The sequence below is a fragment of the Catharus ustulatus genome, chromosome 6 (genome assembly GCF_009819885.2).
Source record: "Catharus ustulatus isolate bCatUst1 chromosome 6, bCatUst1.pri.v2, whole genome shotgun sequence".
NCBI classification, from domain to species: Eukaryota; Metazoa; Chordata; class Aves; order Passeriformes; family Turdidae; genus Catharus; species Catharus ustulatus.
The window spans coordinates 63,331,810-63,346,286 of record NC_046226.1 but is presented as its reverse complement, the minus strand read 5'-3'; the positions used below and the strand labels follow the sequence as shown (position 1 = coordinate 63,346,286).

The 14,477-nt window shown below is 43.7% G+C and overlaps 1 protein-coding gene across 3 annotated transcripts in view; it reads left to right on the top strand.

Moving 5' to 3' along the window:
• The window catches only part of ANO3 (anoctamin 3), a 157,077-nt gene that overhangs the window by 89,123 nt on the left and 53,477 nt on the right, over nucleotides 1-14,477 (top strand). For all 3 annotated transcript variants that reach the window (XM_033062351.2, XM_033062350.2, XM_033062352.2), the window contains 2 exons: nucleotides 1,165-1,299; nucleotides 8,719-8,815. In XM_033062351.2, coding sequence (XP_032918242.1) covers nucleotides 1,165-1,299; nucleotides 8,719-8,815 — 232 coding nt within the window. The remainder of the gene's footprint in view (nucleotides 1-1,164; nucleotides 1,300-8,718; nucleotides 8,816-14,477) is intronic.

Here is a 14,477-nt window from a genome sequence, read left to right as displayed (position 1 = left end):
TGTTTGCTCACTCCGACCCAGCTCTGCCGGGCTCCCCCGCGTCGCCAGCACCAGTTCTGCCAGGCTCCCCCGCGCCACCGAGCTTCCCCACTCTGCTGGCCCTGGTTCTGCTGGGCTTCCCCCATGCTGCTGGCCTCGGTTCTGCCGGGCTTCCCCCACATTGCTGGCCCCGGTTCTGCCAGGCTCCCCTGGTTCTGCCGGGCTCCCCTGCACTGCCAGGCTTCCCCGCACTGCTGGCCCCGGCTCTGCCGGCCCCCCACCCTGTGTCGCTGGCCCCGCCCCTGCACTGCCAGGCTTCCCCGCCTCTACCAGGACCGTCCGGGCTCCAGCTCGGCTTGGGGTTTCCGGGTTGACAGCTTTTAGAACATTGTTCATATATAATCCGCTCAAAATGGTGCAATTTATAATCGTGAAATTACTGTATATGTCTTAGACTTAGTGTCATAGGTTACCAAATGTAAAATAGAGAAATGTATATAATTTAAGTTAAATAATGGTGATATTTGGGTTTCATAGTTTCGTCCTCTGACTTTGGATACCAGCAATTAATTTTCCTTGCCGTAAGTTTTTATTCCTGATCTGAGTCATAACCAATTATTGGTGGCGCTAAGCATGTGCCATGGCAGAATTTTATGCTGTATCATCCTTGACTGACTTTCTGATCACCACTACTTCATCTGTTCCAGCAAAGGATACCCAAGTTTTGAAGAATTAAAGTTCAGTCTTCAGCTTGTGTTTTCAAACAATTGTTTTCACTAAGAGGAGTTTGAAACACATTATCTATGTGTGATTATCTATCATATATGTTTTTTTAAATTGAATACTTAGGTCATACTTACTTTATCCCTTTCAAATTCTTTGTTTCTGTGTACATCTATCTATCTATCCTGCATTTAATAATGTTGCTACTAGTCCATCTACTTAGTCATTGCAAGGACATGAAAATTACAGAGACACTATAGATATGTCCTTATTCTCATAAATCTGCAATTAGTGTCACTAAAATACTATGCTAGCCTAAAAAAAAAACTGTTTGGTAAAGTGACAATTTTCCCATAAACTTGTTATAGTAATTCCTTGTTAGGATTACTCTGCTACTGTGACAGTAGAGATAGAGGTCACCATAAAATTTAATTTTAAACAATTATATGTCTTTTCGTGTAGGCGTTACTTTGGTGAAAAAATTGGACTGTATTTTGCCTGGCTGGGATGGTATACTGGAATGCTTATTCCTGCTGCTCTGGTTGGGCTCTTTGTTTTCCTCTATGGATTATTTACAATGGATTCCAGCCAAGTAAGGTAAAATTCTATGTAATAATATGTAATAGCCTTTTGGAAGTTAGGAACAGTCTGGCACAACTTAGGTTGCTATACTTTTAAATGCTTTGCAGATATGGTAATAATGTAAAAATAACAAAAATTGAATATTGAGTATTTGAGTCAATATTTGCACTTTGTATATTTGTTTTGCATCAAGCCAGATGTGTAGCGCTGGCAGTGGCCATTCTTATCACTGCATCTGCAGTCATTACCATTCAGGAAAAACAGACCAGTCTGTAAGGACCAATTCTCATGTTGCAGAAGTTGTTGCAATAGTTGTTGATCTAATTAAGGCTGATGAGTTGGTGAGTGAAAAAAAACCAAAAAACATATTCCTATATTACCTCCATCTTGCAGTAATTTCCGGAGTGTAGTACAGTTACTAAACTTAAAGTTTTGCCTATGTCTTTTTTTTCCTTCTCCATTAATATTGGCACGCTTGGAGTCTAACAAAATTCTTATCTGTGTCAATGTAACTTGCAGCCAGGAGACTCAGCTTGAGGGAGATTACAACCATGTGAAATGAACCAAGTTTTCAAGTTTCCCACTTTCATGATTTTACTCTGAGAAGGGTCTATGTCAATTTAGATGTGATGAGAGTGCTCAAGTGCTGACTGTACTTCTAGGAGCTCTCTGAACTCACCATATTGCGAAGTATTCCATTAGATGCTATCAGACAGTATCAGTATCAGTGCTCTTACAATTGCAGCTGTTGCTACAACCAGTTTGGGTACTTAGGCTGGATGTATATTTGAAGTCAGATTTCATAGAAAATCTTGTTTCTCTGGCTTTGAGCAAAACTATATTCAAGTTTTATCTAAGGAGTTTTTTTTAACTTCTATTTCACAGTGAGTTATTACATTCTACAGTGCTGTAATGAACACTTTTTTTTAAGCTTGCTTTGTACAGCAAACTCCTGAGAAACTGTACCAATTCAAACCTCAATAAATACAGTTAAATGCAATAAACTTAACAACCAGGAAACAATGCTGTCTTTAAGCATTGTATTGTTCTCTGTATTAGAATTGTTTTTCACCATAAATGTCTTCAAAATGTAGTGGATCTAAAGCTGAGGATCAGCCTGTTCTTAGAGCACATGTCGAACTGTCAGTCTTTGATGTGTCACTTGTACAATGGCACAGTTCCAACAAAGGGGGAGCAAGGGACCATAATCTACAATTTTCAAGGTATAACTTAGTATTTCTTCCTTGTGGAAGAGAAAGGTGTGTCATTGGCAACTCCACGAGAAAAAGAATAAAATTTCTAATAATTTAATTCTTTCAAACTGTAAGCTATTATGTGCTTTTATATCATAGAATATCCTGGATTGGAAGGGATTCACAAGGATCATTGAAGTTCAACTCCTGGGCCTGCATAGGACAGCCCCAAGAATCCCACCATGCACTTGAGGTTGCTGTCCAAATACTTTTTGAACTCTGTCAATCTTGGTACTGTGACCACTTTCCTCGGGAATCTGTTCCGATTCCCAGCTGCCCCGTGACTGAAAAACCTTTTTGTAACATATAACCTAAGCCTTCTCTAACACAGCTTCATACATTCCCTCTGGTCCTGTCACTGGTCACCATAAGGAAGAGGAAGCTGTTAGATTGCTGTGAGATATTCTCTCAGTCTCCTATTCTCCAGGCTGAACAAGACAAGTGATTTTAGCTGCTCCTCATATATCTTCCCCTCTAGGCCCTTCACCATTTTTGTGTCCCTCTTTTGGAGACTCCCTAAGAGCTTTGTATCTTCCTTATATTGTGGCTCCCAACACTACACACCATATTCAAGGTGAGGCTGCACCGGACAATTACCTTCTGTGTCATATGCTTCTCCCAGGAAGACTTGCAGATACAACTCCTGTTTAATAGAAAAATGTGGTTATTTTCCTTGCTGAAGGTTGAAGGCTGCTGTAAATCACATGAGCACAGAAGTAGATAGCTTTTGAGGGTTTCTGTCCTCAGGTTTTTTCCTTGGCTGCTGCTTAGCAGCTGCAGACAAAACATAAACAAAACATGTTTGTGTTGTTGTCCCTGTGGGGGCTGGTTGTATTGTGTCTCATCCTGAGGCACCTCAGTGTCATGCAACCCATGCTACACAGAGTGCCAGCATGCCCCAGGTCTCCAGGCTCTATTTCAGAAACAAGAGACTGAAAGGCAGACCCCTAAATCTGAAAGTTAGGTATAAGCCCTATATGCCTACAAGGGAAGGTGAATATATATTTATTTATATATGTATATATATGTGTATATATATATATAATTAATATATATTTATTCAAATATTTATTACAGCTATCATTAGCCAGTGTTCATTTCAAAATACTGTCAGAGGATGGGTTATTGCAGAAGTCCTAACTATGTGCTCTGTGTCAGCTCCACATTTGTGATCTGGATGTGTTAATTCTATGAAGAAGGTGCTACCTGCCTTTGATTGTGCGAATCTGTGCAGTTCCTCTGGTTAGTCATGATACAATGCTGTTGTGTCAGTGCATTGCTATGACTGGTTAGTAAGAACAGCTGTGAAATGTTTAACTCAAGCTGATTATGCCTGGCCTGATAAAATGTATGTAGTTGTTTCCTGTATCACTTTGTGTACTTAGGCAATTCTAAAGGCCACTGATAAGAGATGCTACTCCTTGCCAAATTTTTTTACTTAACCTGGAAGGTATTAGTAAGAATTAGACAGAAACTTTATACTTAGAGCAGACAGGAGTCATCCATTAGCAGGTAGATGGACTGCACACTTATTCTTCCGGTAGGCTGGGACTGATATTCTTTTAAAGAAAATTCTAGATAAGCATTTAAGAGTTTTAAAATCTGTCATTTGATTTTAATTGCTGCAACTACCACCACAAATGCAGTGTTCAGCAGCGATCTGGAATAAACAGAACTGGATATATTAGTTTTTAAACATCTAGACACAGGAAATCCAGTGGAAGTAAGAAATTTAAACACCATGTTAGGAAATTATGGCAATGCCAGAACTGGCATGTTGCCCCAAATTCAATATTATTTGGTGAATACTGTTTCATGTGAAACAGGTTTATTACACCTGTTATGAGGAATCCATGGCTGTTAGGAAGTGTTGATTTAAGTATGATGAAGTCCATCCAAAAGCCCTATTTTTTATCTGTCCTGTGCACTACAGAATTTGAATGTAACAAATGATCAAGTCAGTTTTGCAGAAGGATACTTTGCTCAGTGATGTGCCTTCACTTGTCAGGTGCAGGAAGCTGTCATTAGCCCACCTCTAATGCCTGCGGGCAGGAAATGATCTATTTTTTTTTCCAGATATCCAGCACAGTTTTAGAAGAGAAGTAATAAGTACAGTAATTTTACGAATATTAGCCACACGGAGTATAAGCCGCACTTCCGGTGCATCAACAACGTTGATGTCTTTGTCAATAAAAAAACCGCACCCGAATATTAGCCGTGCTTTCGTTCGTAGCGAGGATCCGTGTGCAACTTTCACAAATTTGCCAATTAGTAACAGAATCGCGGCATAGTGAGGTTTACTGGCTCGGGGTGGGGCCAGGCAGACTCGACCCGCTCATGGTTGCTGACGGGACCGGGTGGCCCAGCTCGGCGCTACGGCTCAGCGGGGCCGGCCGGGTGGTGCTACCGTTGCCGCCGCCAGGCTCACTCGCCCCCCACTTCCGTCTGCACCGCCGCCGCCGCCGTGTTTGCTTGCCCTGGCCGGCACTGCCGGACCCCGCGCGGCTGGGCTCCCCCACACTGCTGGCCCCAGTTCTGTTGGGCTCCCCCATGCTGCTGGCCCTGGTTCTGCTGGGCTCCCCTGCACTGCTAGCCCCGGTTCTGCTGGGCTCCCCCTCACTGCTAGCCCCGGTTCTGCTGGGCTCCCCTGCACTGCTGACCCCGGTTCTACTGGGCTTCCCCGCGCTGCTGGGCAGCCCCGCCCCGCCGGGCTTCCTGCTTCTGCCATGCTCCCCTGCGCAGCTGGGCTCCCCTGCACTACTAGCCCTGGTTCTGCTGGGCTCCCCCTCACTGCTAGCCCCGGTTCTGCTGGGCTCCCCTGCACTGCTAGCCCTGGTTCTGCTGGGCTTCCCCGCGCCACCGGGCAGCCCTGCACCGCCGGGCTTCCCACTTCTGCCATGCTCCCCTGCGCAGCTGGGCTCCCCCGCACTGCTAGCCACGGTTCTGCTGGGCTCCCCTGCACTGCTAGCCCCGGTTCTGCTGGGCTTCCCCGCGCTGCCAGGCTTCCCCATGCTGCTGGCTCTGGCTCTGTGGCCTGCCCCCTGCTCCGCTGGCCTCACCTCTGCCAGGCTTTCCCACCTCTGCCGGGGCTGGCCGGGCTCCAGCTTGGCTTGGGGCTGCCACGGGTTCTCACTTCCGTGTTGGCAGCTTTTAGAATATAGTTAATATATTAACCGCCCCTAACTGCAATTCCGGGTTTCCATCAAAATTTTGGTGAAAATGGTGTGGCTTGTATTCGTGAAATTACTGTAAATACAGGAGTATGTACTTCCATAGAACTAAACATTGCTTACCATGCCAGCCATAGGTTTTATGCAGCAATAATTTGAGGGTGATGCCGAATTATGTCACATCTAAGAATTAGTTTGTCTTGTTTATGACTTGTCCAAGTGCCTGCCCTCTGCTCCATGCTCAGGGTATGCTAACAGTTGGCTCTTTCTATGCGCTTATTAAAATATTATATAAATATATACTACATGTGAGGAGGTCAACACAGGGCCATGAGTGTCTGCCCTCTGTGTAAAAGAAGTATTCTCTCTGTAGTTTATCTCTGGTTGCCATGGGCAAGTTGGAAATGGAAAAGAAGGAAGGGTACCACCAAAAGGAAACAAATATCCCCTTTTCACTTTTGCCTCTTTTCATAGTTTCACTTTTCTTTACTCAGTTACAGTTTCAGGGAAGCAATAAACTTTCAGGTCTGATTGAATAATTTGATTATTTAAAAGTATTGTACAGAGGAACATGAAATGAGATGGGAAGACTAAAACATTAAACACTATGGTATCAGGGAGTAGATACTATGGTAAGAAAATATGCACATCTGTTCCATGTGTAGAAGCAGAACTTACTTCATTCTACACATTGCTCTTTCCTGACACAAAATAATTGCATAAGCTGGGCAGTGTTACTGAAATACACATTGAAATGGAAAATCTTCTTTGTCTCACATGGGTTTGGAATCAAGCTTAGTAATATTGTGGTTGCCATAAGGCAACACTGAGGTCCCCCAGGGTATTGAGTTTATAGTGTTGGCAGCTCATTGCAGAATTCCATTGTGAAAAGAAGGTAACCAAGAGAAAAATTCAGAGAATTTCTATTGAAGAAACTCCATAGTAGCTCCCAGGGCATTTGGATTATATTAATAGAATTTGGACATGCAGGAACAAAAATTAAGAATGTGAATTGTATTTGTTTCATACACTTTTGAACAGATTTTGATCCATGTGCCCTCCTTGAGGTAAACTGGAGGAAACATGAAATTATAGTCAAGCAGAAGGGTTGAAATAGTCCTATAGCAATCCCTTTATTTGGGTTCTTTGAACAAATTAGGTACAATATCGATTACCTATCTTTATTCTCAAGTAAGATGGCAAGTCGGTTAGTCTCTATAAAAGTAAATCTGATGGTTTGACTTTGAATGTATTTATAGATACCATTAATTATCACTGTTGCAAATTGTTCCTTTATTGTCAGTCAAACCGAAATGCCAAGCATGAACACAGCATAGCATGAGCTGTCTTTGCATCATGTGCTTTAGACAGATTTCAGATATATAGGTGAAGACAGTACAAAGCAGCTTATTTTGCCTTTCTACTGAAGATTTGAGTTGCAGTAGCAATTAACATAGCGCCTGTCACAAACACTTGTGTAACAAATGTTACTGCTTTTGCAAAGTAGTGTGAAAGCATGTGATCTATCACTGTCAGTATAATTTTGTGAAACTTCATGTGTTATTGAAAATAAAGCAACACTTTAACTCAGGATATGTAATAGAGAAAAGGTATTTATCATCTTGAATTTTAATTCAAAGTACAGTACATTTTGGCCTTCTAATTAATAGCAGTTTGCATTATTGCCAAGCCATTATAACACGGTTAAAATGAGATTTTTTGCACTTAATAATTTGAGTGAAAATGTAAGCAAGTAAATTCTCTGATGTGACACACTAAAATTTCTTGTTACTCTGCAACTCGGAAATGACTGGGTCTGCTCATTCTGGCTTAACAGTTACTCGGGACAATTTCTTTGTCAGGTTCACGTTTTGTTTAGAGTTTCAGTGAATTGGTGATTCTGGTGTTGCATGAAATATGACTAATGATTAATACTTACATTTAATTCTTTTACTTATGTTTACTGTTATGCTAGAAAGTATTTAATAGATGCACTCATTTGGAAATAAGCATGATCTTCCAAACAGTATTAGAAGTGTAAATACAGCTTTTATGAGAAGGAGAGATGAAAGTGCCATGTTTATTAAAACAAATTAGTTGGGATTTCCTGGCACTTGTTTTGTTCTGCTACTTCCCTAGTGTGTCAGGATCATTTCAGACATGTTATCATTGCTGAGGGATAGGGAGAGGTGCTCGCTGAGGTTCTTCCGGAGGCTTACTCACTGCAATTAAGATTTGCTTTAAAATTTATTTTTATGCTTCTGCTAGTTCTGTTTTGCCTTTGTTGAGACACTTAGCTATGTACTGTGCTTTGATTGTGAATGGTCCTAGTGAAAACAGTGACTTCATCTTAAATCTTAGGATTCTTAAACACCAGAATGTGACTTGAAGACATTGACCCCCAAAATAGGATATTAAAGTGGATATTTAAAATAGGGAATTAAAGATACATTTTTATTAGTCCTGTACGTAAATTCTTCTGTAGAAAATAAAAATGCGAAGACTTGAAATATTACTGCCAGAAATCCCTGTTAGTGGGTTTTTACGTGTGACTCCTCTAAGTGTGTATACTATTGGAACATAGTTGTGGAACAAACATTCAGATGGTATAAACAGTGTCATTTGATTGAAATGAATGTAGATACATCCAGTGTTGTCTATCCTTTGAATGTTTGGTAGCTTCTACATAATTTGGAAAAATAGGCTGTAAATACATTTGAAGGGCAGTGAGGGATTTTATGTTTTCCTGTTTGTGATATTTGGGAGAGAACTTGCTATTGTGAGGAGTGTAACATGATGACCAAAAATATTGTATACTACTCTGTGGCCAATAGTGTTCAGGTTCTTGATTTGGGATTAGGCTTTCCACCAAATATTCACTTTTAATTTATTTGTCCAGTTTTGTGGTGCACACACTGTTAACAAACAGAGAACATAAATGGCATGACCTCAGAATATCTTGGGAATGCTAGAAGTGTTTTTATAACCTTTATTTTCCTGTCATACTAAAGCAAAGAGATCTGCGAGGCAAATGAAACCATTATGTGCCCTATGTGTGAACGCAATTGCACACTACAAAAACTCAACGAAAGCTGCATATATGCCAAGGTAATTATTGTATTATTGCTATCAAGATAATTTTGATTGTATAATGGCTGCCCTTGTTTCAACCAAGTTTCCTGAAAAACATGTTACAGTAGTTTCATGAATACAAGCCGCACGGAGTATAAGCCGCACTTCCGGTGCCTCGACAATGTTGCTGTCTTTGTCAATAGATAAGCCGCACCCCGAATATTAGCCGCACTTTCGTTCGTAGCGAGAATCCGTGCGCAGCTTTCACAAATTGGCCAATTAGTAACAGGATCACGGCATAGCGGGGTTTACTGGCTCGGGGTGGGGCCAGGAAGGCTCGGCCCACTCATGGTTGCCGACGGGGCCGGCCGGGTTGTGCTGCAGCTGCCGCCGGGCTCACTGGCCCCCCTCTCCCGTCAGCACCGCCTCGCTGCCGCATTTGCTCACCCTGCCAGCGGGCCAGTGGGCCAGCCGCCGCAGCCAGGCACGCCGGCTGCCCCGCTACCACGTTTGCTCGCCCGGCCGGAGGGCTGCCGCCGCCGCCGGGCTCGCTGGCCCCCCTCTCCCGTCAGCACCACCCCGCTGCTGCGTTTGCTCGTCCTGCCGGCGGGCCAGCTGCCGCCGCCGCTGCCAGGCACGCCGGCCGCCCCGCTGCTGCGTTTACTCGCCCTGCCGGCGGGCCAGCCACCGCCGCCGCTGCCAGGCACGCCGGCCGCCCCGCTGCTGCGTTTACTCGCCCTGCCGGCGGGCCAGCCGCCGCCGCCGCTGCCAGGCACGCCGGCCGCCCCGCACCATGTTTGCTCGCCCGGCTGGCAGGGCTGCCGCCGCTGCCAGGCTCTGCCGGCGGGGCGACCGCCGCCAGGCTCGCCAGCCACCCCCTCCCGTCTGCACTGCCGCCATGTTTGCTCGCCCTGGCCGGCACTGCAGGCCCCCGCACCGCCAGGCTCCCCCACGCTGCTGGCCCCGATTCTGCTGGGCTTCCCCCGCTGCCAGGCAGCCCCACCCACCGGGCTTCCTGCTTCTACCATGCTCCCCTGCACTGCTAGGCCCAGTTCTCCCAGGCTCCCCCGCCCTGCTGGCCCGGGCTCTGCCGCACCCCCTGCCCCGCCCTGCTGGCTCAGGCTCAGCCGCCCGCCCCCCACACTGCTGGCCCTGCCTCTGCCAGGCTTTCCCGCCTCAGCCGGGGCCAGCCGGGCTCCAGCTTGGCTTGGGGCTGCCGCGGGCTCTCACTTCTGTGTTGGCAGCTTTTAGAATATTGTTCATGTATTAACCGCCCTCGAATATTAGCCGCACTTCCGGGTTTCCACCAAACTTTTGGTCAAATTGGTGCGGCTTGTATTCGTGAAATTACTGTATTTCTCTACAGATATTGTTTTCAGCCTTTTTGATTCATCTAATAAGGGAATACGCTGAAATTATTTGAGATTTTTCTAAAATTGCTTTCTGTGAACATTTCCTTCTTAATAAATCCCTATTATTTTCATTAACTTATTAAATCTCCTGTGAGGACATCATAATAAAACCTTTTCTAATGTTTTTTCCTGCTTTCCTCTATAACTGTCTTATTATTCTGTTTCCCTTGCTTACTTTGTATTTGAATTTTTACTGCTGCTTTGCTCCGTCAAGCTAATGCAAAGATTTTATACAATTAAATATTTTGCTACAAGAAGGTATTCTTCAAACTTAAATAATCACAAGGATCTTTGTATACATGCAGTGTTTGCAAGTGAGCAATATATTTTGATGTGTGGTATGTTCATAGTGCACCCCTGGCTTTTATCTTTGTATTCTTTATCCCATAGAATAAATCTTTCTCAGAAGCCTATAAACCATATTATAAAACATGACTGTCTCTTTGCCATGGCATTACAACAAAACTGCAGCACTGTCAAAGAGAAAATTGATTTTGTATTAGATGTCAAATTTTTTTATCAATAGGACCAATGCTAAGTAAAACTCAACATTTCAAACCTATCTGTGAAAATGTTTAAAAAATGTATTTATGTTTACCATTTACAAATTTAATTTTCTCTTTTATAATGCAAAAACGAAGAGGTTGTTTTGTAGCAACAGCAATAAATACCACTAGATATGGTGTACTTAAAGAAAAGGTGTTTTTTGTTTTTGAATACTGCTATAACTATGTAACAGAAAATAACTCCATAAGGGAATTTTATAACTTTTTTTACTGTTTTATTTTTTTAAAAATGTGTACTTAAGGTAAAAGCTTTCTCAATTGAAATAGCATTATTCAAGCTATACAACCCATCCCAGAAATGCCTCTTTTTAGAAGGTGGTAAGTGCTTCTTCAGCAGTCTGCTGCAGTTTTAACAGGAAGTTAATATATTTGAAATTGTGGTATCCCTTTTTACTGTAGATCCTGTTATTTTAACATCCTCAGTTAATAAGAAGCAGGTTTTGTGTCTTATTTATACTTAGACTGGCATCATGTGCTTAAATCATGCAAATTTCACATTTAATGTCTGTTGTGTTTTGGCACTGGCTAAATGCCAGGTACCCATGAAAGTTGTTTGTTTACCCTCTCCTGCTACAGTTGGGCAGAGGGGAAAAAAATTTACCAAAGGGCTCATTAGTTAAGGAGTGGGAGAAAAATAGGTTCAAATTTAATGATATAAAGTAAATTTATTATTAACAGAGTCAGAAGAGGATAATGAGAAGTAAAATAAGCCTTTAAAACACCTTCTGCCCTCCACAACCTCTCCCTCTTTCCTACCAACAGCACAGGGAGATGGCGTGGGGTTCTTGGTCAGTTCATCACTCAGATCTTCTGTTCACTGAGGGAGACGAGTAATTTTTTTTCTCTGCTATGCCGTGGGACCCCTCCCATGGACGAACAGTCTTTCCAAATCTGTTGAGGTATGGGTCACTCATCCACGAGGTGCAGTCTTCTAAGGATAGGCTGCTCTAGTTTGGAAGCAAGGACCCTCTCTCTATTCCATCTCCCATTGGATCACAGCCTTCTCTGGCACCTATCTGCTCCAACATGAGTGCTTTTCCCACAGGCTGCGAGTGGATCTCTGCATCCCCTGTGGACTTCGTGCATTACAGGGGACAGTTTGTTTCACCATAGTCCTCACCATGGCCTGCAGAGGAATCTTGGTGGAATCTTGGTTCCAGGACTTGAAGCACCTTGTCCCCCTCCCCTTCCTTCTACTGACCTTGGTGTCACCATGTTGTTTTTCCTTCACACATCCTCACTTCCTCCTCTGACTACAATAATAACTGTGGCCCTCGGGTACCATTGTCAATAAGTTCCACTAAATCAAAAATCCTTACAAGATCCTGCAGCACTGAAAAGTTCATCTCGTTTGGGTTCCACATTGGGGAATCTCTCATCATGCTTCCTCCGCTGGCTAGGTGGCCGTGCCGCCATTTCGCAGGCATTGGTGGCCGTGCTGGTGCTATTTAACACCTCTCTTCTTGCAGGGTGCCGTTGGAGTTAGTGAGTTGGGCATCTCTCTAAATTTTTCTGAGACAAATTAGAGTGCAGGGATTAAATTAAACCCTTTAGCTGGATTGAAGTGTGTTAAGTCGCTCACACATAAAGGTGTAAGTTTAAGTTTTAAGATAAATAAGTAAATCAGTAAGATTTAGAATGAATTTAAGTGCTTTTACTGAGTGAAAAGTCTCAGATGCCAGAGCAGCAATGCGAGTTCTAGTGAAGGTTGAAAAACATAGTCTTAGATATTAGTATTTTCAGTGGAGGCTCCAAGAACATAGTTTTAGACATAATAGAGCTACAGTAAGAATATTGCTTACATTTTTCAGATAGAACAAGATAGACCATATGTGTAGTTTAGATGTAACTTGGCGTGTTAAGAAACTAGAATTCTGATAAGTTAAGGACTGGTAGTCTGAGTTTGTGTCTTAGCTTGTTGAGAAAATTCTATATAAGAATATGCACTGGTGTCCTAGTTTGGAGGACAGGTGTCTACTAAGAAAGGCAGGAACCTCTCTTTGAAATGGAGAATGTAAACCCCCTCCCTCCAAATTATTATAATTTTGAAATCAAATGTCTCTCAGGCAAAGATATGGGAATTAGGAATAACAGCTCTTTACTAGGGAAATTAAAATAGAAATACAGAACTACAAAGAAACAGACCCCAAGCCCTGACAAAGTCAGAGTACAACCTGACACCCTGTCAGGCAGGTGTTGATAGCAGTTCGATTAAATGGTGGCTGTAGCCCTTTTGTAGTGAGAGATGTGATTAAGTTGAAGCAGTGCTCCTGTAGAAGGTGCAGTTTCCTTCTGGAGGTCCAGTGATGATGTGGAGAAATCCAGCTTCCCTCTGGAGTCCAGTGGAGAAGGGGGCTACCTTGGTGTCCCCCACACCTCTGTTTTATTTTGGTAAGAAATGTTGGGCCCTTTCCCCTGGCTGGAGCAACTTCCAATGGGATGAAGTAATTTTATCAGTGACACAGTGGGACTCAATGGGCCATTAGCAGAAGATACCTCCCCAGAGGAAGGGTGAGTTGTGAAAAGATAAAGAACAATGCCTCGCCTGGTTTCAATGGATGGGCCATTAGCAGAACATCTCCCATGGAGATAAGGATCACTGCCCCTACCCTCAATAGATGGTGATAGAATAGACCTTTTATCACACCCTGTATTGTAACCCAAGACATTATCCACCCCTTATTCTATTACCATCTGCATAATGACACCTTACACACTGTTCTCTCTTAAGATTAAGTTTCCCTGCGGTACACAGTGGGTTTCTCTATCTTTCTGCATTACCCACCAAGTGTAACCAGATCCTTGAGCAAAAACAATCCCACGGATGCGTTTGTCCTTGCCCGTGGTGGGAGTAGTCCAAACAGTCTTTCCTAAAATACCTTTCATGCGTACCAAAGGGGCTTTATCTCCATCCACTGTGTGCAAGGGTTCAGACTGGGCAGGACCAGCTCGATTTATGGACCCTCGGGTGTTGACCATCCAGGTGGCCTTTGCTAAATTCGTTTCCCCACCAAGTACTTTCATTGTGGTGTTAAGCAGCCTTTTGCACCGTTCAACTTTCCCGGCAGCTGGTGGATGTTAAGGGATATGATATATCCATTCAATGCCGTGTTCTCTGGCCCAGGTGTTGATAAGGCCGTTTTTGAAATGAGCCCCATTGTCTGACTCAATTCTCTCAGGGGTACCATGCCTCCAAAGGACCTGTTTCTCAAGGCCCAGGATGGTGTTTCGGGCAGTGGCGTGGGGCACAGGGTAGGTCTCCAACCATCCGGTGGTCGCTTCCAGCATGGTCAGCACATAGTGCTTGCCTTGGTGGGTTTGAGGCAGTGTGATGTAGTCAATCTGCCAGGCCTCCCCATATTTAGACCAACGCCCACCATACCAGAGAGGCTTGACCCGCTTGGCTTGCTTGATGGCAGTGCATATCTCACAGTCATGGATAACTTGAGAGATACTGTCCATGGTTAGAGCCACCCTTTGGTCTCGTGCCCACTTATACGTGGCATCTCTGCCCTGGTGACCTGAGGCATCATGAGCCCATCAAACCAGGAAAAACTCTCCCTTGTGTTGCCAATCCAAGTCTATTTTTGACACCTCTATCTCTGAGGCCTGATCTACCTGGGTGTTGTGTCAGTGTTTCTCATTAGCCTGACTCTTGGGGACATGGGCATCCACATGACGAACTTTCACAGGTAGCTTCTCTACCCGGGTGGCAATGTC